The 25,606-nt window shown below is 31.0% G+C and overlaps 3 protein-coding genes across 3 annotated transcripts; 1 reads left to right on the forward strand and 2 right to left on the reverse strand.

The window, feature by feature from the left end:
* Positions 1-7,823: 7,823 nt before the first annotated feature.
* On the forward strand, positions 7,824-11,389 carry LOC8287474 (eukaryotic translation initiation factor 3 subunit G). The gene is made up of 2 exons (XM_048375653.1): positions 7,824-8,263; positions 10,640-11,389. The coding sequence occupies exons 1-2, from the start codon at positions 7,930-7,932 to the stop codon at positions 11,176-11,178; spliced, it is 873 nt and encodes a 290-aa protein (XP_048231610.1). The 5' UTR covers positions 7,824-7,929; the 3' UTR covers positions 11,179-11,389.
* Positions 11,390-11,724: 335 nt separating this feature from the next.
* On the reverse strand, positions 11,725-13,994 carry LOC8287473 (wall-associated receptor kinase-like 20). Its single transcript, XM_002524179.4, has 2 exons — positions 13,097-13,994; positions 11,725-12,974 (listed from the first exon to the last, which is right to left on the reverse strand). Exons 1-2 carry the CDS (start codon positions 13,887-13,889, stop codon positions 11,854-11,856), a joined length of 1,914 nt encoding a protein of 637 aa, XP_002524225.1. The 5' UTR covers positions 13,890-13,994; the 3' UTR covers positions 11,725-11,853.
* Positions 13,995-20,090: 6,096 nt separating this feature from the next.
* LOC8287471 (wall-associated receptor kinase-like 20) lies at positions 20,091-22,858 on the reverse strand. Its single transcript, XM_015722415.3, has 3 exons — positions 21,855-22,858; positions 21,722-21,781; positions 20,091-21,365 (listed from the first exon to the last, which is right to left on the reverse strand). The coding sequence occupies exons 1-3, from the start codon at positions 22,642-22,644 to the stop codon at positions 20,305-20,307; spliced, it is 1,911 nt and encodes a 636-aa protein (XP_015577901.2). The 5' UTR covers positions 22,645-22,858; the 3' UTR covers positions 20,091-20,304.
* Positions 22,859-25,606: the final 2,748 nt, after the last annotated feature.

Genomic DNA, 25,606 nt, shown 5'->3' on the forward strand with positions numbered 1-25,606 from the left:
TGTTATAAACTTTTACAGAATGATCCTATACTTAACACCCCCCTCAAGATGAGCGTTGTATATATTTAGAATGCTCATATTGGATAACAAGTAGCTCAATTGTCCAGGGTTCAATGCTTTGATGAATATGTCTGTCATTTGTTCTTTAGTTTGCACATGTATAGGCTTTACCAATCCTTCAACAACTTTATCCCTTATGAAATGACAATTTACTTCAACATGTTTTGTATGCTTATGAAAAACCGGGTTGTTGCAAAGCTGATTAGCTCAGCTTGCACAATCTGAAACGTCTTTAGGATCATCTTAATCGATACTATTTCACAAATACCAGCTAACATAGCCCTATATTCTGGCTCTGCAGAACTCCTAGGCACCATATTCTATTTCTTAGATTTCCAGCTTATTAAGGAACTCCCCAAATATGTACAATATTCAGATAAAGACCTTTTGGTTTCAGGGCAGCCTACCCAATCACTGTTTGTGTAAGAGTAAGAGAACAATCTGATGAAGCCTTCATAAGAAGCCCTTGACCTAAAGCATTATTAATATATCTCAGCACTTTAAAAGTTTCATCCCATTGTATTTGTGCAGGTCTGTCCATGAATTATGCAAGAACATGTACTGTATAACACAAATCCGCCCTAGTAACAATAAGATAAAGTAATTTTCCAACTATCTATAAGTCCAAGGATTTAATAATAAGCCATCAGTAACATGAGCTAGTTTATGGTTAACTTCTATTGGCATGCTTACAGGTATTACTCCAGAACATGCATATTCCTACAAAATATCTACTGCATATTTTCTTTGACAAACACAAATAACAACAATAGACCTAGCTATTTCCAATCCTGTAAAATACTTCAAAACCCCCAAATCCTTTAGCTTAAAAACTTAACATCTGTGTGTTTTATAAACAAGAAATAATCTTCTTTTGACTGAGAGAAACCAAGAGACTTCAAATTTTGTGAAAACTTTTCATTCCATTGCCTTCAGGCTTGCTTTAAACCATACAAGGACTTCTGCAATTTACAAACAAGCGTACTAGTAGTATCAAATTCTAAGCTTTGTCTCGCCCCTTGAAGCTGGTACCCTCTTGAAATTTCCATCTAAACATCGTCATGAAGATCACCATTGAGAAAAGCACTGCTAATATCAAGTTGAGATACATGTCAGCCATGAATAACACTTAAAGCTAAAAAGATTCTAATCATGGTATACTTAACAACTAGACTAAAAGTCTCATTATAATCAAATCATGCTTCCTGAGTGTAGCCTTTGGCAACAAGCCTGGCTTTGTAACGATCAACTGAACCATCAAAGTTAAAATTGACGTTGTAAATCCACTTGGAACCAATAACCTTTCTGTCCTTAGGTAATTCTACAGTTGTCCAAGTCTGATTCTATTCTAAAGCCTCTAATTCAGAAACCATAGCCTCTCTCCAATGACTATATTGCACTGCTTAATCATAGGTAGAGGGTTCATAAATGGAAGAAATGACTAAAGAAAAAGCTTTATGACAAGGAGATAAAGAATTATATGAAATGTGATTTTACATTAGATGAAATGTACTACAGGTATGGTGTAAAGAATGAACATAATCCGTCAAGTAATTTTGTAACTTGTGAACTCTTGTATTCTTCCTTAAAGGAACTAGGTTAGGTGTAGGAGAAGAGTGTAATGCAGGTGACAATGCTAGAGTAGGTGATACTGGAGAAATAGTGACTGAAGAAGAATGACTAATAGGATTAGAAGTAGGTATATCAAAGAAGTGAGTAGAAGTATTAATAGGAAAGGAAGAGAGGGAGCATAAGAAGAAATAGACGAAACATAGGAAAAAATAGTTTCATGAAACACTACATCTCTAAACAAAAACACAGTTTAAGTCTCCAAATCAAACAATTTATACCCTTTCACATTAGATGGATATCCAATAAAATCACATTTTGTAATTCTTGAATCAAACTTTTTCCTGTGTGCAGCAATAGTTGTGGCAAAACATAGGAAACCAAAGACTTTAAGATTATTATAAGAAGGTGGTTTGTGAAAGAGTTGTTCATATGGTGTTTTATATTTAAGATTAGGAGTGGGTGTTCGATTAATAAGGTAGGTGGTAGTTAGAATAGCATCTCCCCGAAAAAAAATTGGTAATGAGGCTTGAAACAAGAGTGCTCAAGCCACATTTAGCAAGTGTTGGTGTTTTCTCTCTACTATCCCATTTTATTGTAGGGTATAGACACATGTTTTTTGATGTATAATGCCATGTAAGGCATAAAAAGATGGTAAATAAAATTCTAAGCCATTATTAGTTCTGATATGCTTAATTTTTATGCTAAATTGGCTGAATATAATATGGTAAAATTGTTGAAGCAATGGAGAAGTTTGGGATGTAGTTTGCATCAAATAGATCCAAGTGCAAAATAGGGTAAAGTCATCGACTATAGTAAGGAAATAATGATTACCATAGAGATCAATAGCAGAATAGAGTCCCCAAATATCATTATGTATCAACTCGAAAGCATGTAAGGTATTTTGCACATGAATAGGAAAAGAATCTCTTTTTTGTTTTGTTTTTGGACAAAACAAACATAGAGAAAAATTATTAAAAGTAACATCATAAAGTACATGTATGTGTTTCAATCTGTCTAAAGATGGGTGGCCAATTCGTTGGTGCCATAAGGTGAGAGATGTAGTACAAGCAGAAACATATGGAAAAGAGGTAAAAGACTTGGGAAAAAAAGAGCAAGATAAGTGTTGCTTGCTTTGAAGATAATAGAGACTAGCTTGCTGTTTAGCAATTCCAATCATCATCTTGGAAGACTAGTCCTGGATATAACAAGAATTTTAAGAGAATAGGACAGTGTATTTAATATTGTTAACAAGTTTGCTACCAGAGCATTATTAGGAATTAAAGTACCATAAATGGTAATAGTACCAGTATAGTCATTGAGTAAAGCCATTAGTTTCTGAATATGATCTTGAGAGAGATTCAACTGTGGATAAATTGTAGCATTACCTTTAGACGTGCTAAAGTCATCAGATCCAGATGAATCTTGTAAGACCACTTGATTAGCTGCTCCAACTCTAACACCTTGTCCAGCTCCATTTGACTTAGTAGCTCTTTTACCTTTAAACTTGAAATGTGTAGGATAACCGACAAGTTTATAGCAATTATCTTTCATATGTCGATTCTTTTTACAATAAACACAGAACAAAGATTCATTGGCCTTCTTGACTGCCATAGCAAAAGATTCAGCAAATGATGAATTACCAAGTTGAAATGACCTCTGAGACTCTTCCCTTGTAGTCATGTTATACACTTGATCTAAAGATGGAAAATATTTCATAAGCAATAACTAAGATCTAAGTGCCTGATAGCTCTTATTCAATCGATTAAGAAATTAGGAAACATAATCCTTCTGCTGGACATCAATATACTTTTGAAAACAATGTTGATTACAATTACCACATTCATAATAAGGTAAAGGCTTAAAATTTTGAAGTTCTTCCTAAATAGTGGTCGACTCACAGACATAAGTGTCAATAAATCTGTTTCCTTGAGTAACAGTGCAAAGTTGATGTTGAAGATGACAAATACGTGTATCATCAGATTGTGAAAATCTTCAATATAATGTTTGCCATATAAGTGTTGCATCATCCATATAAAAAATAGTGAAAGCAATTGTAGGAGAAATTGACTTCAGCAACTATGATAAAAGAAGATTATTACATCTTTTCCAAGCCGTGAACAAAGAATCTGTAACAGGAGATTTCTGAACAGTACCGTCAAGAAATCCTTATTACGAATTGAAATTTCTTGAAGAAAGGATCGACTCCATGAAGCATAGTTACTTGATGTCAGCTCGGGAGAAATCACTACAGAACTGTGATTCTCTATATGATGTAAATAGTAAGGAGAATTAGAATCTTCGATGACTGACAAATGCGGTTGAAAACCAGGAGGAACAGAATTAAGGGAACTGATGCTCACCATTGTCAAATCTAAAGTTTAGAAGTAAAAATAAAATCATAATTTTTAAAAAAATGAGCGAAAATTTGAGATAAGCTTAGATTCATGATCTACGCAACAACAGGAAGCTAGAAATGTAATTTGTTTATGAAGAAAGTATAAGAAAAATTAGAATTTTTAAGTGAATGATGTTTGGTGTGTGAGAAAGTACAAGAAAATGAGCTTTCCATGCTCTGTTACTACAATAGAAAATAAAACGAGAAAATAAAGTCTTTATTAATGAGACTTCATCAATTACATCTAGATACCTTATATATATATATATAGTTAGATATTAGCTATCTATATTTACATGAATAAATCCTTAATATTACAAACATTTACAAAAAGATCCTATACTTAATAACTCATAAAAAATTAAAATCTAGTTAATTATTCTTTTTATCTCTACTATTATAATAAAAAAATTCTAAATTAATTAATCTCTCTCCCTTCCTTTTAATGATTATTTTAGGTAACCAAACACAATAGAGTAAAAGATTTATTTTTCATCTCCTTCAGTTTCTTTCCATTCTTTTTAAAGTTCTTTCTCCTTCTCTCTTCTCTTGATCCTTATGCATAATATTAATGTTGCTTTATAAATTGTAATAAACTCGCTTATACATATCATAAAGGTAAAAACTCATCTAATATAGAAGAAATGACTCAAACATGAGACTTTTCACTTATAAGATAAACACTTTTACCACTTAAAATAGACTTCAAGTGTTATAGACATTTTTGTTACCTTTAATTTTTTAGAAGTTTATATTTTAAAAATAATTAATTGTTATTATAATTTTAACTTTAATTGCAATTAAAATTAACTCTTAACAACCGCTATATATAAAGTTAACATTCTTAAATTCTAAATAAGTTATAAAATTAATTTCAAATTAAAGTTTGAAATGAGTCGAATATTACTTATTAAATTTAATAATAGCTAAAAAATGCACCCTAAAATTTAAAATATAAGAATTACATATAAACAAAAAATAATAAACCAAAAACAAAGCTGCCAGCAGCCACAATCCATGCTTACTAAAACACAGATACCACAATTATATAAGGGCAATTTCATTTTCATGCATTTGGATGGTTCTTTTTTCTTTAAGCATAAAATAGTGCAATAATTTTACTTCCTAATTGATTAAGTGCTTATGCAAATGTTGATTTCATGATTATACGAAATTAGGGCACACCCTAGTTTCCTATAATTCCTAATGAAAGAGCTTTCCGAATTAGGGGTAAACCATTGCTAATTAGGCTCCCATAAAAAGAAAAATAGTTTGAAACTTACTGAGATAATTATACTAATTTTTTATTTTTACTTTTAAGTAAAAACATTACTTTTTATTTTCATTAACTTGATATATTTTACTTTAATAGTTTTATGAGATTATTTTTAAAGTAGATGCTTATATTTAGACCAAAATCTTTTTTTTTTCTTATTAATTGAAAAAAGAATAAAAAAATAACAATAAACTTTTAAGAGATGCCATATTTATGAAGTCAATGATTATTGATTTTCCAAAAGTAATATTCACTTTTTCAAAAATTAAAAGGGACAATTGCTACCTTTTTTTTTTTTTCTTCTTTTTAGTGCTTTCCCAACTGCTAATTATTTGTGTACAAAAATTATTCTTTTCACCATTGAGCCCAATAGCTTAATCATTATAATTTTCCATAAAATAATTCGATTCAAGATATTATTAACACTTGACTCGTCAAAATTATACTAATAATCAAAATCGACCTGAATTTGAAATATTTTTTATAAGTAATATAAATTTTACTAATATTGGAACTAATTCTAGAAAAAAACTATAAAGAATAATAAGCATAAGAAGAACTCCTTAATAGCTAAAAGAAGAAGAAGACTATATATTTTTTAATTTATAAATTTGTCAGTGGAAATATATTTACTACATCTTATTATTATGCATAATATAGATTAATTAATAATAATTTTTATAGTTTCCAAGCATAGAAGTCAAACGGTTGTCTTCTTAAATTCAATTCAAATTTCTAATGAATTTAAAAATAAAATTAAATTCAAATTGTTACACTACGAAAAAACTTGAATAACTTGATTTAATATATGAACCGAATGAACTGAAAATAAGAGTTAAATTCAAAGAGCTACAAGGTTAAAGATTAAATTTTTAGTACCTTTCTTTTTTATGGTAAATAAAACCTGAAACATATCTCCCCTTTTAACCTATAGTGTTTTATGTGTATTGGGTAGATCTAGGCATGGTGTTATTTGTTGGCTACATTTCATTTTCCAGGGCCATCAAATTTGAATCCACTTTGGAAGGATGACCCATCCTTGTTTTTATGTCTGTATGGAAGCAAGTAGGTGATGATGGAGAAATCATCTGACCATACTGGCATTTTCTGTAACCTTCCAACTATTGCCTATTGCTACATAAGAAGTTTGACATTTCTTTTTGACCATTTGCCACCATAACCAAAATTGGTCATTCAGATTATGACTGATTTTTACACCCTCACCTTTGTATTTCTGTCTGCAAGTTTAGCAGCAAATCTTGATTTGCAAATGAAAATTATTTGACTGGTTTTGAGGTAGTTTTGTAACTCTCCATATATTTTCGTTTTCATATTAATTTGGAGGCCTTTTAGCAATTGGTAATGGGCCTATTTGCTTGGACCGATTTCCATTTTTTTTTTCTCATCATTAGTAATAGGTTTTTGTTTGAATTGTGTTGAAACCTTCTATCAGCCGGTTAGTATTTCTCTTTTTTTTTTTTTTTTTTTTTTTTTTGTATTTATGTATTTTATAACTTTTGAAATCTTATTTGTTTAAAAAGAAAGGAATAGACTTTTTTAAAAGTAGGTTATATTAGTAAAAATAATTAAAACATAAATATTTAATTTCAAAAGCATAATAATATCAAATTAGTAATATCAGCTAGTTTGACATTACTTTTCCAACATGTCTTAAGTTTCTTTTTTAAAAATTTGTAATATTTTTTTTAATTTTTTTTTCAATACACTTATACTCCAAATCGATCAAATATTTATTAGTTTTAAATAATTAAGTATATCAGTCTTTTAAAGTTAAAAATGTAAAACACTCTTATACATCATTTACTTATTCGTTTTATGTATACACTTAATGCAAGAAAAATATTACCTCAGTTCTTAGCTTTTTTTTTCTTAATACTACTATCAGACAAGTATTGTAATCAGATCTTTTTAAAGTAGATTCAAGAAAATAAAACTAGTAAGCAGATTCAAGCAAATAAAAATAGTACTGTGTAAATAAATTTATTTTTTGAAAAAAATAGATTCCTTACAATAATGCTAAAGTGGCTTGAGAAATAAGGGGGAATTTAAATTTATATAAGGGAATTTTTTAGAAATATTTTAAAATAAAAAAAATTATCGTTTTTATTGTATAAACTATTTTTTTAAAATGTTATTTTATATATTTTTTTAATAAAATATAGTGTAATTGTTTTTTATTTATTTTTGGTTATTTTATTAAAGAATAAACAAAAAACAACTATTATCATATTTTTTTTAAAAATTAAAAAATTATATTTTTAATATATCCACACAATAAAAGTGAACAAAATTTACATCGTATCCTTTTATAAAAAAATTAAAAGAACATAGGTATCTTATAATTTTTCCTTTCTTAATGGACCGAGAAAAGCCCATGAGACTTACTGGGCCCCTATAACAAAAGGAAACAACCGACATCGTTTCAAATTTCAGACCTGTAAATAAAACCGACGTCGTTCACAAGTCCTTAAGTGGAAGGGAAACCCTCCCTATAAATATCTTTCACGGGTAGCCACCACCACCACAAACAACAGCAACAAAATCAAAACTTCACATCTTCTCAAAAATAAACCCTAACCCTAAGATCTCACCGAATTGAAAAGCCATGTCAGCTCTAAACCAGAAGCCACTCCGATGGGGAGAGCTCGATGAGGACGACGGAGAGGATTTAGACTTTCTATTGCCACCAAAGCAAGTAATTGGGCCCGATGATAACGGGATCAAGAGAGTGATTGAGTACAAATTTAACGACGATGGTAATAAAATTAAGATAACAACAACAACAAGAGTTAGGAAGCTAGCTAAAGCTAGGTTAAGTAAAAGTGCAATTGAGAGAAGAAACTGGCCTAAGTTTGGTGATGCTGTTCATGAAGATGTTGGTGCTAGACTTACTATGGTTTCTACTGAAGAGATCTTGCTTGAAAGGCCCAGAGCTCCTGGTAAATTTTTGCTATCGATTTTTCTTTGTTTGCTTTATGAGGTACCTGAGGAAATTGATAAAGAATTGATTTTTTATTGGAAAAGGGAAAAAAAGAGGGCATATATTTAGGGTGTTTTTCTTGAAAATTCTTTTGAACTTTGATTTCTTAAGGGGGTGGAATTGGAATTGAAAAAGATTTAATTTTTTGTTGGAAAATCTAAACATAATAGATTTAGGTGCTTTTGGTTTGTTTTGTGGTGAAAGCTGTGTTTCTAAAATTTATTGTGGTGTTAAATTGTGTTTGTAAATGGAGGAGATTTGTGAGATAACTGAAATTTTTTTAATAGTGATAACGGAATTAATAAAAGAATTAGGTAAGTCTAGTTCTTTTGTGCTAAAGCTGGTTTTTATTTATTTATTTACTTATTTTTTTTATTTTTTATCACGGTGTTGAAATATATTTGAAAATCGAAAAAAATTGTGAGAAATTGGAATTCTACTTGCTATCCTCTGATATGATTGTGAGGAAGTTAGAAGGAAAAGAAATTGAGGAAATTTGTTTTGCTTGTTTTTCAATGAAGTGATATTGACTTTGTGTAGTGATAATGATTCGAAAGTTAGCGACATAAAATGTGTTACATTGAACTATATTTGAACTTGTGTAGTGATATGGAGAAGAATGATTGTCTTGTGACTTCGTGTCATGAAGGTTAAGAAATGACTACATTAAAGTGTATTTGAAATTTGTGTAGTGATCTTTAAAAAGTATTTGCATAGATGAATTGATATTTGTTATTGCGAGAGAACTTGGATGAAAAGGTTTCTTTTCTTTACAAGTAAATGTTTCTAGATGCAGCTAAGGCTATGTCAATGTTCCTTTTGCCATATATAGACAGTATCACCTAATATCTTAGTATTCATATCCACAATGCAACTGTGTTTTGTTCTCGTTTCTTTTTCTGTGCTACTACTCTGTCTGGCTATATTTAATTTAAATGTGTTGCTTGAGTTTGAATACTTGTGACTGCAATATTCTTTTGTTTATGGTGGCCAATTAGCCAATCACATGTTTGCCTTATGGCTGCTATTTGATGTGAATGGTCAGTAAGCTCACCAAAATTATCTGTTGGTGACATTTAATGGTGAAAAAGGTGTCTGGTTTCACTTTTAGGTTATCAACTACATTCTCATTGTATGCAAGTTATTTAGACTGTTGGCATGACTTTTTTGCTATTATTTGGTTGCCGGCTGTATTGAATTTCACTATCTTGTTTAGGTTTGCTGTGTTAGAATCCTCATGTTTCTTTGGCAATGTTAGACTATCGGCATGACTTTTTTGCTATCACTTTTTTTTTATGTGAATGGTCAGTAAGCTCACCAAGAGTAGCACTCTGTTGGTGGTTTTTCATGGTTAACAAGACTTCTAGTTTAACCTTTAGGTCATCAACAACATGTGTAAGATGTTCAGTTTTTAATTGGTATGGTGGCCAATTAGCCAATCACATAGTGCCATGTGGCTGTTACTTGATGTGAATGGTCAGTATGTCACCAAAAGTATATTTGTTGGTGGCTTTTGACGGTGAAAAAGATTTTTGATTTCACTATGAGATTATCAGCAACATTCATAGATTCTAAATCATTAATAGTACTTTGTATTTATCTTGTTATGGTGGCTAATTAGCCATTCACATGTAGCTGCATGGCTTCTGTTTTATGTGAATGGTCAGTAAGCTCACCAAAAGTAGCATTTTGTTGTTGGCACTGTATAGTGAACAAGAATTTCTTGTTCACTTTTAGGTCATCACCTACATTGAATTATTGTCCTATCATATAATTTTAAATATCCTTATTGAGAAACTTGTTTTGTTGAATTATTTTGAAATTGTTTATGGAGATTATTCACGTATCACTCTATCTTAGAATTGCAAATATGTTTTCCAAGTACGTCGTTTACTTTTTTGGAACAGCTGTATCATCTCAATTTTTTGTATTATTTTTTTGGTTTATGGAATGCCGTGTTAGTTCCTTGCTGGAGAGTCTCTCTTGTGCCTTCACAGAAGAATCTAATGGCGATGGTGCTGTAAAAAGTTAATATCTTGAAAAATTCTGTCTTTCCTTTGATGACATAACACTCCGATATTACTATTCCATTAGTTAGTTTTCTCAAAACTGCAGGTTGTTGCACAAAATATACCCATCTTATTAGTTTGGCCTTGTGTGTTGCTATTAATAGAACTTCATCTGATAGTTCTCTTGTTTGGAACTTTTTACCTTGGCTAAGCTTCTGGTCAAGGGTAATTTTGTGATGTAGAACAATGTGCTGTTGATGATATTTATTTTGTTATTATTTCCAACATTTTGGTTGTGGTTTATTTAATTCTTAATATGCCAACAGGTACCAAAATGGAAGAAACCAAGTTACCAGGTGATAACTTGGCTCAGTTAGGTAAAGCTGGAGCTGTTCTCATGGTGTGCAGAACTTGTGGTAAGAAAGGTGACCACTGGACATCACGATGCCCCTACAAGGATCTGGCGGTATCAACGGATACCTTCAGTGATAAACCACCTGCATCAGAGACTGCTACTGCGGCATCTGGAACCGCCAAGGCTGCTTATGTGCCACCAAGCATGAGAGCAGGTGCTGAGAGAACCAGTGGATCAGATATGAGGCGCAGGAATGAAGAGAATTCAGTTCGTGTGACCAACTTATCAGAGGATACTAGAGAGCCTGACTTGCTCGAACTATTCCGTACATTTGGTCCTGTCAGCCGTGTTTATGTTGCTATTGATCAGAAGACTGGTGTCAGCAGGGGTTTTGGTTTTGTGAACTTTGTAAACAAGGAAGACGCCGAGAGGGCTATCAACAAGCTCAATGGATATGGTTATGACAATTTAATTCTTCGAGTTGAATGGGCGACACCAAGATCAAATTAGATTGGTAATATTCAATATCAGCTGGTGAGCCAGTTTTTGGCTTTCGATTCGCTTCCCGAGTCTCCTCCTTGTTCTCCTTCAGGATTTTTGTTGTTTATAAGGTTACTTATATTTAAGATTGAGCTGATAGGATCCCTTTAGGATTTGAAGAATGAATGCTATTGTTATTCTTGTTTATGATATTATTGCTCATCTTAATTGGTTTCTGAAATCAGCATAATACTTTAGCAAATAGATTACCTTTTTATCCGTGTGTTTTTTTCTTTAGACAAAGGAAGCGAGGGAGACTCAACCCTCCTCATAGTCCAAAATTAACGAGTTAGGATATGCACCCATTGTGTTGCTAAGCTTGTGGGTATGAGTTTCAATTGACTCTATTGTAACCAAGAAACATCGGGCGATTATGTTATGGTATCAAATTTTTAGAGAGGTCTTGAAGCAGGAGCATTATCAGTCAAACTCAGTATTAGAAAAGCTAATTTTAATGAAATCTTCAAGACAGGAAGCAACTGCTTGCATGCATGCATGATCTTACCCTCTTGTGGATTATATAAATACTTATATTTTATTTAATTACACACACGTACATGCATAGGAAGGACCTGCTGAAATTATTACTCTCTATTAAGAATACTGACATGCCATGGCTATCATGTCCCTAACACGAGAGCTAAGCTAGTAGTTTCCTTGGTTCTTTGTTGCTGCAATAGTCAAGATGTACTCAATTTCCTCTGCAACTTCTTTCATGGAAGGCCTGTTCTCTCTCCTTTCCTCCAAACAATCCAGCGCCAGAAGTGCCAATGCCTTGATGCTCTCAAGCTCCAAGCTGCTCGCTTTCTCCTTTAGCAAAGGATCAATTATCTCCATAAACTTTTCCTCCTCTACCATCCTTTGCACATAAATCACCAAGTTGACATTATCTTCTCCTCTATCGAAATCTATTGCCTTCATAGAAGTCAATAGCTCCAACAATACAACTCCAAAGCTATAAACATCGCTCTTATCAGTCAGCTGGAATCTCCTGAAATACTCAGGATCTATATACCCAATAGTACCCTGGGCGCAGGTTGATATGTGACTCAAGTCACTGTAAGCTAACCTTGACAAACCAAAATCTGAAATCTTGGCATTTAATTTGTCATCAAGAAGGATATTGCTCGACTTGATGTCTCGATGATATATTGGAGGAGTAGCAGAGGTGTGGAGATAACTGAGGCACTCTGCAGTCTCATGAGCAATTCGGAGACGACATGTCCAAGATAGTCGGCTTTGTCCATCAAGCCCCCCTAAATGATCAAGAAGAGTTCCATTTTGTATATATTCATAAACAAGAATAGGCTGCACCAGCTCAACACAGCAACCAAGCAAGCCTACGAGACTTCTGTGATTGACTTGGCATAGGATTCGAACCTCGTTCAAAAGCTGGTCAGTGCTTTTCGTATTTCCAAGCTTAGCACATTTGACAGCAACCACAGTGCCATCATCAAGAACGCCTTTATAGACTTCACCGTACCCGCCTGCGCCTATGAGACGGTCTTTGGAGAAGCTGTTCGTTGCTTTCTTGATCTCTTTCCCTGTAAAGAGTTTTGCTGTTTTGCTTCCATCGGCACTCAAGATTTCTTCGCGGTGTCTGGCCAAACGTTCTTGTGCTTCTTTGATGCCTTTGTTATGTTTGTAGAGTGGGACACCGATGGTGATAGCCAAGAGCAATACGCTGAGGCTGGAACTTAAACCTGCTATGAGTGCAGTCTTCCTTGATCTATCACCACAGCCTCCAAGACCTTCACAACCAGCAGCTGCACAAATTACCAAAATTAGAGATCAGCCACCTTCCAAAAATATAAGAAAATGAAAAAGAAAACACATAATAAATAAAATTCTCAGAAAAGTTTATAGCTCGAGTATTATATGTTCTTACGTTGAGCACATATGCCTTGGGTCGGATCCCACCGAAGTCCGACCTTACAATAGCACCTTTTAACCCCACTTATATTCGGGTCAGGGCCACAAGCGGAGCTCCCATCACAATCCACCTGAGACCCACAAACCGGCTCTTGTGGTTGCTCCCACTGAATCTCCAGCCCCGGATCTTGCCACCTATCCACGGGTAAATCGGTATCCAAATTAACAAAAATTTTATAGGCTCTACACCCGCCCGCCTCGCGAATCCGTATCCTATAAGCCGAAGGTGACCCGCCCGCTTTGTAGGTACAACACAAGGAGAAATCCGCACACGGAGACTCCTGTCTTCCTCTAGTACTGTTAGCATACAAGTGGCACAAGCTGGTCGCTGAACAATCCAACGGTTGATCAAGGATTGATTCAGAACAATTCATGAGCATGACCGTATTGGAACTAGTAATATTGAAAGGCAGCGAACTGTTCAACTGTATTCCTTGGTGAATATAATCAGACACCATGCAGGTGTTTGGTATGATATCTGCTGGCTGTATCACCAGCCGTTGAGTGGATTGATCGATAGAAATGATCGGGTACGAGTTATTAACCGTATCGAATACAAGAGTACTTGCGTTGCATGTGATTTTATAAGATTGGTCGCCACATGTGGGTCCTGTGCTGAGTGGATATGGGACTGACATGTTGCCACAGTTGGGGCATTGGATGGCTGAGAAAGTGCTTACGGCGAAGGTCAAGAGTAGCGCCGCCGTGAGGAGGAGGTGATATGGTGGTGGTGATGGTGTTGGCTTCATGAGAATAGTCACATGAAGAATGTATTAAGGTGTAAGAGTTTAAGGTTGTGCAAAACCACAGAATTTAAATGGGAGTCCTACACACACATTTCTCTAACTTAAAACAATTGACTAACATAATAGTCTAAACTCTTTCTCCAAATCAGATTCCTTTTCTACAAAGTAGAAATGCTGGAATATTAAGTGGTACATCTGTCATCCCAAGATTATAATTTTTTTCAATTCAAAATTTTACAATAATTTAAAATTTAAAATTTAAAAAATGAGAGGTCTCGTATTCAATTTTTCTCGTTTAAACTAATTAAAAATTTTATAATTTTAGTATTTAATAAATTCTATAACAAATCCTAAACATATAAATATGCATATTTAATCTTGGAATTAGCTATTCTATATAAGTACATATTTCCTAATAAATTAAAATAGACCGTTTATGGGAATTAAAGGGATTATAGATCAGATATCTTTGTCAGTATAGAACCAGGAAAAGTAGATGTGTGGGCAGCAAGTGTTGGAGGCTGCTAGCACTTTAATGTTTTTCTTTTTTTGTTTCTCCCTCGTGATTGCTACTATCATATATTTAACAACACCCAACTACCATAATTAGGAAAGGGATAACAAATTAGCTTTTAATTCTATAACTAACAACTTCCTAGGAAAAACAGGACAACATAGTCTTCAAAGAAGAATCGGCTGTGGACAATTCTACCAAAATTTTGCATTGGTCACATCTTGAAGATTTTTACTTTTTTGGTGAAAGATATTTTCTTTGACGTTTAGAACAGTCAATAATAACAGTTGAGCCCTAATCTAAATAATAAAAACATTTTTCACAGTTGGTTTTTTTTCTTTATTTGATGAATTTTTTACTTTACTTCGAGAGTGTAAACTTTTGAAAATGAGCGGGTTTCGCTTCCTTTTTGCAATCAAAATCTCGAGTTCAAAGACTTTAGATATATAACTGCATTAAAACTCTTAAAAGATTATTTTGCCATACGTAAAAGTCTTATACACACGCTTGTAAAAGAACGTTACTACTATTATTGTATAATCCAAAAAGAAAAAAGACATAAAAATCTAGATTAAAAAAGAGGCATTTGTGGAAAATTATGCAAATGATGCATTGCTTGTAGTAAAAGAAAAAGGATATGAACACAGTATTTCTTAAAGTTGGTACACAAAAGTCGCCCCTTTCTCAAGCTTTCAAACATTTGGTGATAATTAAATCATTTTATTATTATTATAAGAATCATGCCTGTTTCTTTTTATTTTTTATTTTAACTGCAATAATATAAAGTAAGTTAGATCATAATTTTGTTTTAAAATAGTAGAGAGATCATGACTTATATGAAGTCCAAGAAAAATGGGATTCAGCTTCTTCTGTTCTCATATTATTAGGCGACTGTCAATCATGACCCTAATAAGTCGTGATTATACAATATAAAGTACTCAAAAGAATTATGTAAACTTTTGTTGAAAGGATAACATGTGCTGTATTTTATAATGTATTATATTTAATATTAATTGATACATAATTACTTATAATTAAAACTAAAAGTTATAAATATACATTATATTTATTTGAGTATATATTGCATATATCTATAGTATATTATAAATACTTATACCTTTAAAAAAAGACCAAATAAAGCAATAAATGGTATATGCTCAATAAAATATGATATACATTAAATATATATTTAGTATCTGCAACTATTTTAATTCATATAGATTGCATATTTATAAAAGGTAAACCCTTAGCAAATATTATGCATTACATTTATTTTATTATAATGTTGGGTATAAAATATATATGTTAGTTATATATTAGGTATATGTTAGGTAATTTTTAATCAAAGTCTCAATTTGTTTAACATGTTTTTATTCTAAAATTTAATTTTTTTTCAATAGAAAAGATATAATAACAGTGTCTATTCAAAATAGTAGAATATATTCAATTTATTTTAATATATGTTTCTTATATATAAAATACTTACTATATTTATATCTTTATAAAAAATACCAGAAAGAGTTACAGTAAATAGTATACGTTTTACTGATTTTGGTATATGTTTCATATATATTTAGTATATATATGGTATATAAATGATATCTAAAACTGTTTTTCGATTTATTGGTATATCTTTCATGTAAGTTTGACCACTATTCAAAAAATGTTACTAATTTCTTAGAACAAGCATATTATCAAACAATACCAGGACAAAATATAATATCATTTAATATAATTTATTAGCCAACTCAAAAATAGTCATATCATTTTTTATCCATACATAGATAGCATAATTACAAGAAAAAAATCGAATTAGACTAAATAACTAGCTAGCACGTCTTGAATTAATGCTCAATGTCATCTCATTTATTTACTAGTTGTATAATAACCCATATACTCTTTCTTTGATCAACCTAGAAATACATTTTTCTCCTTATTCTTATTTACTATTTATTTTCATTTTTAATGTTTTCACCGTAACACATAAAAGTTTCTAGTATATCAAAATAATAAAGTTACAAATAAATTTTTTTCTTTCTAAAACTATATGAAAATAGTTACTATATATATATATATATTGGCATTTATTCATATATATAATATATGTGTATTTTTTTTGAATATAATATCAAACTCATAAACACCATATACATTAAAACTATCACTAAAAGCAAAAAAAAAAAAAAATATATTGTTGAGAAAATTTATCAAACACCTTAGCTGTTCAAATATCAATTACAATAATCTATTTCTTTATGCATTTTAATTCTAAAAGGGTAAATCACATAAACTCATTCTTACAAATCCACCCACTTCTAAAATACATATAAATTTATTTACATTAAAGGTTATTGTTGCCCCACTGTCAACGTAGAGTTGATTGACATTCTCTTTCCACTAAATAAATATAATTTATGGTTCAAACATATTAACAAACAGGTGGAAAACCAGAGAGTTTGAAGACATAAGTTATTATTTTATTCAATTTTAAGATATCCAAAATATTGTTATGTTTATCAATATATGTATTCACATCTTATTTAACAAATACAATATAAAATTTGAATTAAACACCAACAAATCTAAATTAAATAATTATACAACCAATACTTTTTGGATAGAAACACTTCAATACCCACATGAAATTATACAGAAATAGAAAAGAAAAATAAATAAAAAATAAAAAATAAAATTCTTCAAAAAATCCATGACATGAGAACGAGAGTGGTTCTCTTTGTTAAAGGAGAGGCGACCTAGGAATGAGTAAACACCGCTGAAATAAACAATCAATGTCGACGGGAAGTTGAGTTCTTTCAGATCCTATGATGTTGCTAATTACTGTGTAAAAGTGTTGGTGATTTTCTTATAAAAAAGTGGAGAAGGAAGATGTTGATAATTTTCTTATAAAAAAGTAGAGAAGCAACAGAGAAATAATAGAATAAAATTATAATAAAGAAGAATTAAAAAAAGAAAAGAAAAATAGAGCTTCTTTATATATAATTTCGTAAAAAAGAAAATTTATAATATTTTTGAAAGTGTGAGTTGTATATATTTAAAAAGAAAAAAATTTTATCGTATAAATGATATTATTTTTAATAAATTAGTATCTTTTTTTTGTAATTTCCTGATAATAAACAGGATCCAGAAATCCATTAGCTCCAGCAATCCAAACACAAAGTTATTTTAGTACTTTCCAATAATAATAATCAGGATCCAGAGTTCTATTGAATTAACCCAATCTGCTCTATCCTGGATCTTGGTAGACTATCATCAACTTCTTGGTAAAACGAAAAATAAAAAACAAAAGTGATGTATTTTCGTCTTTTATCAATTAAATGAAAACTTCATTGCAATCAGCCCTTAAAAGAGCCTCAAAATTACAACAGAAGGTAGCTAACCAGCAACTAGGAAGAGTTCCCTTCATAGTTGCTGAAGCCAGTCAGCACATTTGTTGGAGTATCTAGGCACATGAGCAAAAGAAAAAGAAGAACAAACCCAAGTTCCTCCTTAATAGTTTGAACAATGGAATCTATCTCCCAATAAACACAAGAACATTCGCAGATGGCCTTATAAAGGATGAGGCAGTCAGTCTCAAAAATATAGTGCTTGCCAGTGAAGGATTTAGCTAACCTAACAGCTTCCAAAAGAGCCTGACCTTCTGCAACCAGCGGAGAAACATCTTTAATTTGCTTGGAACATCCATCAATCAGTTTGCATACAACAACTATTCCTGCAAGATTCTTTTCAAGGGAGATAGCCGTATCAGAGTTGAATTTGAGTTAGCCTGAGAGAGGAGGACGCCATTTGGTATCACCATGCATGAACTCAAGTTTTTGGAAGCCTCTTTAACTGCAAAAGATTCCTGCACAATCTTCCAAGCCCTGGAAACAATAAACAGGGGGTCAGGAACTTTATTAGAGAAGATCACAGAGTTTCTACTCTTCCATATACTCCAACACACAGAAGCACATTTTTGAATAAAGTCACTCCCCAACTCTTTTCCTGATCCACCAGTTTTTAAATGAGGTAATATTAAACAAAGTAGGAATAAATCCCAAATTAGAGGCCACCCAAGTAGCTCTCGCATGGTCACGTAGAAACAGTAAGGTTTTCCATGGTTTCCTCATGACTGACATATAGGACACTGGGCCGAGTCAACAATATTCCTAGCAGACAGCTTGCCTTTGGTTGGGAGACAATTGGAAGCAGTGCGCCAAAGAAATGACTTCAATTTTGGAGTAAGATCTGCATTCCGGATGTTCTTCCAAATACTAGAGTCCTGAGAAGTAGAAGGAACGAAATTCAGGTCCCCTTTCCCAGAATCCATAAGTTGCATAAGCTGACTTAGCAGACAAAATTCCTTTTGAATCAAAATGCCACACTATTTTATCATTCATGGATTCAGGACCTATAGGGATTTGAAGGAGTGCTTGCTGCTCCGGATTTGAGAATAGATTCCTCAACAAGGCCTAATTCCATTTCCTATTTCTAGTTATAAGATCACCCACCACATTCACTTGACTATGAAAAGGTTTGGAGAGAGAATAGTTTAATCCAAATTCAAGTGATGTATTGTGTCAATTATAAAACCTATCACTGTAGCCTTTCAAAACTTGAACAATAAAAGAACAATTGAGAGCAAGACGTGGGTAAGCAGTTAAAATTCTTTTAGGAGTTATTAATGAGAAAAAGAAAAAAGTTATTTACAAAAACGCAGAATAAATTTATTATGTAAATTTTGATTTTCTATTTTTTTTAAAAAAAGAATTTAAGGGACAGTAATCGATCTGCCGTATTTATATTTCTAATAAAAAAATTTTAAGGGACGACAATTAATCTGCCATCTTTTCTTATTTGTATTTCTAATTTTCTTTTCATTTCAATAACTTTAAATTTTCTAGATTTGATTTAGTTATTACTATTATTATTATTATTATTATTATTATTATTATTATTATTATTATTATTATGTTTGTTTTATTTCTACTATTAAGTGAGTTTTATTAATGTTTTTCTAAAAGGAATTTTTTCGTTTTTTTAGAGTTTCATTATCTTCCTCTCCCTAAAAGTTGACATAATTTAGTAAGAAATTAGTCATGTCCATTGCATAAACATTATTATAAAATTAAATTGATAAATACAACTTAATAATCTCTTAATATTTAATATTAATCTATGATATTTTAAAAGATAATAAAAAACTAACTATATTTAAATTTATCCTTCTTATTTTTTTTTAAATTTTAAGATTTCTATTAGTACAATAATATAAAATTATTTTAAAAATATTAATTTTAGTATTTATATAAATTAATACAATCAATATAATTGTAATATTATTTTTTTAAGATTAAAAATCTATTATATAATTAAAAATTAATTTATTATTGAATATATATTATAAAATTTAAAATATAATTTTTGAGAATTAGAATTATTATATAATTAGAAAACTAATGTATTAATTAATATAATATTTTTAAAATAGAATTAATATCATTATCTAATTAGAAAATTATTTATTAATTAATATAATATTAAATTATAATTAATATCTATAAAATTAAAATTAGTGTTTATTAATTAATTAATAAATTAATAGATAAAATTATAAAATTATATATAAATTTAAATTTCATATATCGAAAATAGTTCACATCTCAAAATAAATATCCTATATGTAAAAAAAATAAAAAAAAAAATTGAAAGATTAATGCATATATAGATTTCACCAGTTATCGTACAATTCCGCTTGTATATATCCACTATATATGAACTCCATTTCCTTTATTTACCAACCACAAGTATACATTATGCAACCTCATCACTGCAAACATGGCAATCCTATATAATGAATCCCCAACATTATACCACAAACTGTATTCACATGGTTGCCCCATCTGCCTAACTTTCTATATTCTTTGTTGTTGCAATACTCATTATGTACTCAATTTCTTCAGCAACCTCTTTCATCGAAGGCCTATTCTGTCTCTTTTCTTCCAAGCAACCCAAAGCCAAAAACCCCAATGCCTTCATTGTCTCAAGCTCCAAGATGCTTGTCTTCTCTTTTAGCATTGGATCGACTACATCCATTAACTTCTCCTCTTCTGCCATCCTCTGCACGTAAACTGCCAAGTTCACATCATCTTCTGCTCTGGCGAAATCAATTGCCTTCATGGAAGTCAGTAGTTCCAACAGCACCACACCGAAGCTATATACATCGCTCTTATCTGTCAACTGATATTTCCTGTAGTACTCAGGATCTAAGTACCCAAGAGTCCCTTGAGCACAAGTTGATATGTGGCTCAATTCACTGTGAGCCAATCTCGACAACCCAAAATCTGAAACCTTAGCATTCAGCTTATCGTCAAGAAGTATATTACTAGACTTCACATCTCGATGATAGATTGGGGGAACAGCTGAGAAATGCAGATAAGCAAGACCATCAGCAGTATCATGAGCAACACGAAGACGCTGTATCCAAGATAATTGGCCTTGCCCACCTAATCCTTTTCCTTGTAGATGATCAAGGAGTGCCCCATTCTGAATATATTCGTAAACTAGGATAGGTTGCTCAAGCTCAATACAGCAACCCAGTAAGCATACAAGGCTTCTGTGATTGACTTGGCATAGAATTCGGACCTCATTAAGAACTTGATCAGTGCCCTTGGTGTTTCCGAGCTTGGCACATTTGATAGCCACAACAGTGCCATCGTCAAGAATGCCTTTATAAACCTCACCGTAGCCTCCGGCGCCCAGTAAGCGGTCTTTTGAGAAATGGTTGGTTGCTTTCTTTATTTCTCTGCCTGTGAAGAGTTTTGCTGCTCTGCTACCACCGGCATTTAGGATTTCTTCGCGCTCTCTAGCTAGGCGTTCTTGAGCTTCTTTTATGCGTTTTTGGCGTTTGTAGAGGAGGATTGCGGTGGCGATTGCCAAGAATGATGCGCCTAAACCCGAAGTTAAACCTGCACAGTTATTTGAAATTGAATCCCATCTCTCTTTTTCTTAATCCAAGAAAAATATTGCATGCAGAAACCAGTGTCAAGATTCAAATTTCCTTTTATTAATCTTTCGTCGTTTTCCCAGGAATCAAATAAATAAAAATGTATTTATATATACTCGATCTTATGCAAAGTTTGGCTCTCTTGGGTATGATTTATTTGTTATTATAATCATTTTCCTTGAGATAAACACCTCAAAATTTAATAGAATGGACTGATCTTAAACTCAATTTTCTTTGCAAAGTCATCACTCATCAGGAACTCTTTTGACTCCAAAAAAAGCTTAATTAAAATTATTAATTAAGGATCTAGTAAATTACCAGCTATGAGTCCTGTCTGTCCAGAACCATCACACCCTCCAGAACCTTCACAAGTAACAGCTGCACACAAATTCATACCCCCATCATATCCTTGAGAACATTAAAAAGATTTTAAGAAAAAAAAGAAACTCACGTTTATTACAGATCCCTTCGACCGGGTCCCACACAAACCCACTATTACAGAAACACCTTCTGGTCCCACTCAAAATCGGATCAGGTTTACAATTAGAGTTCCCATCGTCACAATCAGCTTTCGACCCACAAACCGGTTCTTGAGGTAACCTCCACTGGATAGAGACACCCGGGTTTGGCCACTTATCCACGGGCAAACCCGGATCCAAATTAACAAAACTAGTGTATGCTTTACACCCAGTATCTCTAACTCTTATCATATACGCCGTTGTACCGCCACCAGCTTTAAACGTACAACAAATGGAAGCACCCTTACATGAAGCGTCTGATTTTGTATTATTGACGTACGAGTGACACAAGCTAGTAAAAGAACAGTTCAAAGGTGACCGAAGTAATGATTCAGAGCAGTTCAAGAACATGACGGTGTTGTCTCCTGTGATGTTAAAAGGGAGAGAGCTGTTCATTTGGATGCCTTGGTGTAAAAAATCTGATGTTACGCATGTGTTTTGCAAGAGAGTTGCTGGCTGGATCGTCAGACGCTGGATTGTTGTGTTTATGGAAATAATTGGATATGAATTATTGAGTGTGTCAAACATGAGTTCGTTAGTACTTGCGTTGCATGTGATTTTATACGACTGGTCTCCGCAGGTCGGAGATGTGCTGAACGGGTATGGGACTGGAGTTGTGCCGCAGTTTGGGCAGGGCTTGGCGGAGAAGGTGGTGATGGTTGTGAATGTTAGGAGTAGCAACGCCGTGAAGAGGAGGTGGCGCGGTGGTGGTGGTGGCGTCATGGTTGAAATGAAGACCTTTTTCTTCTTTTCTTTTTCCTAATGAGTTGGTGGTGTTTGCTACCGTTTCTGATTTTCTTGTTTAATTCTTTATAAATCCAGTCTATTTCTTGTTTTGACTTTCTATATATTAAACTATTTGAAGTTTTTTTAAAAATAGTTTTCTTATTTTAGACAAAAAAATGTAAAAACCTAGCTAATAGACAAGCAATTACTCTAGTACACTTTTAGCAGGACGGACATTTAGAATATTGAAAATCAATATAACACATTAAATATATATTTATTAATTTTAAATGATAAAATATATATTAATTATAACTATAAAAGTATATAATATTTATATATATGTGTTAATTTTTTATTAGTTATGGTGCACACATCACACGTCTAGATAAGAATTTCTCGATCGGTTGATAATTTCAAAATACATCAAATTAAGCCGAATCAGACTAAATTAGATTACTAAAGGAATGTCATATAGCGTAAATTTCTTTATTTCTTCTAATAACTTAATTAAAATAATAACTTAAAATAAACCTAATGATATTAAAAAATTTAATATTATTTTTTTATAAATATAGTACATCTTTTAAATTTTTACTTAAATAGCCTAATTTGACTAATTGATTACAATTATATAATCCTAAATACTAATGTTTCTTTTACTTTATTAATATAGTTTGTCTCTTAGAAAAGCATAAAATCATAATGAACTTCATTTTTTTTTATTCATAATTTTTATTTGTTATTTAATCTTTTATTTATTTGTAACTTAACTTTGATAGCTGATGTGCAAATATATATAGCAGTAACGTGTAAGTTATTAATAGTAAATAATATCACCTCATTTACCACGCCATTCTAGTTTAGTCAAAATTTTAATTTGATTATAATTACAATTAATTAGTTAAATAATATTATTCAAGTAAAAATATAAAAAAATAAATTAAATTTACAATTAGACGTAACAATCTAAATTTTTACTGTCATTAGACTTTAAAAATACTGTATTGAGTTGAGTATTATTTTTATCCGCTACAAATAAATTCTCTATTATTTAACTCCATAAATGGAGGATTGTATACATGGAACCAATATTAATGGACAAGGAAAATAGAATCTAAACTTGCAATTTATTTGAGTTTTTTACAGGTAAGAATTTTAATTATATAATTTTGATGATATAAAAATACAAATTTATGTAACTGTATAGGAAAATAATTCTCAAAATTGGTACCGGTAGTAGGTAATCTTTTTAAGGGTGAGCAATAATTTAGGAATAAATGATAATGCTTAATTAGATAGAATATTTGTGAATGAGACACATTTATTTATATAATTGATATTCTTAAATATGTTGCACTTCAATCAATTTTTCTTTTATTTGGTAAAATATTTTATTAAGTTTTAATACGATTTATATGAAGCTCATTGCATCAATCACTTCTCATTTTATCATCTTTTTCTTGTATTGATATGACCGAGGAGCAATTTTTAGTGCTTTTGTTTTCCTTCTAGATATCATTTTCTAGAAAGCAATAGACTAAATTTGACAATTGGGTTTAGAATCTAGACTATGGCAACATATTTTTTTTTTTCTTTTTTCTTTAGAAACTTTTTAAAAGTATTCTAAAATTAATAAAAAATTTCATTTTCTGTAATTTAGAAAAAATATTATTTTTTATTTTTTTAAATACGGTATATGATTATTTTTTAATTTTTTAAATTATTTTATCAAAACAACAATAAAAAAAATTAACAATCAATATCATATTTTAAATAAAAATTAAAAAATCATATTTTTGGCATTTTCACATAGTAAAAATAAAAAAATTTATACCGTATTTTTCATAAAAAAATCAACAAAAATATTTTTGTAATTTTTTCTTTTTTATTTATCGTCCCTTTGGTTTGTTTTTCTTCAAAAAGAAGAGCAGAGGGAGTCGATGATACTTAATACATTGAATGTGACTCTATGTACTCTCTTTCAACATATGTTTCTTGCTTTCTTTCCATTGATTTGTTTTCTTTGGTTGAAAGGAAATGGTAAACTATTCGAACCATAAGATTCTTTTCATTTAAAAGGAAAAAGTAAGTAAATTTCAGTAGAATGTAACTATACGAACTTTCACCGTAGAAAATTCGACAAACTATAGCTATTTTGAAGGCGCTAAAATCAGTTAGTATAATACTAACCTCGAAACTAGATAGAAAAACCTAAATAATATATAATTTGAGCGGTTTTAAAATAATAATTTTAAAAAATTATTTTTTATTAAAATTTAAATTCAGATTCTTGAATCGCTCCGTCGAACCATCAAACTACTATCTTAATTATTTTCTAATTTAAGTCTTGTCTTATACATCTCTATATACAAGGTTATACAAAGTATAGTGATCAACACTTAGTTTAAGGGTTAAAAATGTTTGCTATCAAAAGTAAAAAAAAATTGAAGTGATTTTCTCTTTTTTAGTATTATTTGAAAAAAATGAAAAAAAAGTATATATTTTCTTTTTTATAAGGGAAAAGAAATCCAAGCTATCCATTTGGTTAATTGAAATTTTAAAATTAAATTTTGCTGATTTTGATTAATTCAATTTATTCAAATTCTTATAAATAGAATTACTTTTTTATTTTATTTTAATAACCGGTACCTAAATTCATTAAAGAAATTTGGGTCATTATTTGGTCTCATCATTGACATTGGAATCAATTCTAAATATTGGATTTATCTTTTTAAATTTTAGTCATTAAACCTTATTCATTCAGACAACATATAACCTGCTAAAAAGGTTTCAATTTGCTTTTAGAATATTAATATATTAATATAAAATATTAATTTTCAGAGAATATTTATTTTTTAGATATTATCATTAGTAAAATTTAATATTTGTCTTTTAAAATATTAGTAATTAATAAAACTAATTCGAATTAATTGTAAAACTAATGAGCAATTTTGTT

The sequence above is a fragment of the Ricinus communis genome, chromosome 6 (assembly GCF_019578655.1).
Source record: "Ricinus communis isolate WT05 ecotype wild-type chromosome 6, ASM1957865v1, whole genome shotgun sequence".
NCBI lineage: Eukaryota > Viridiplantae > Streptophyta > Magnoliopsida > Malpighiales > Euphorbiaceae > Ricinus > Ricinus communis.

Coding starts and splice junctions, on each gene's coding strand:
- LOC8287471 (XM_015722415.3), bottom strand. CDS start 22,644: ATGACGCCACCACCACCACCGCGCCACCTCCTCTTCACGGCGTTGCTA. Junction 21,782..21,854: donor CGAAGGGATCTGTAATAAAC/GTGAGTTTCTTT, acceptor ATTTGTGTGCAG/CTGTTACTTGTGAAGGTTCT. Junction 21,366..21,721: donor ACAGACAGGACTCATAGCTG/GTAATTTACTAG, acceptor ATAACTGTGCAG/GTTTAACTTCGGGTTTAGGC.
- LOC8287474 (XM_048375653.1), top strand. CDS start 7,930: ATGTCAGCTCTAAACCAGAAGCCACTCCGATGGGGAGAGCTCGATGAG. Junction 8,264..10,639: donor TGAAAGGCCCAGAGCTCCTG/GTAAATTTTTGC, acceptor ATATGCCAACAG/GTACCAAAATGGAAGAAACC.
- LOC8287473 (XM_002524179.4), bottom strand. CDS start 13,889: ATGAAGCCAACACCATCACCACCACCATATCACCTCCTCCTCACGGCG. Junction 12,975..13,096: donor CCAAGGCATATGTGCTCAAC/GTAAGAACATAT, acceptor TAATTTGTGCAG/CTGCTGGTTGTGAAGGTCTT.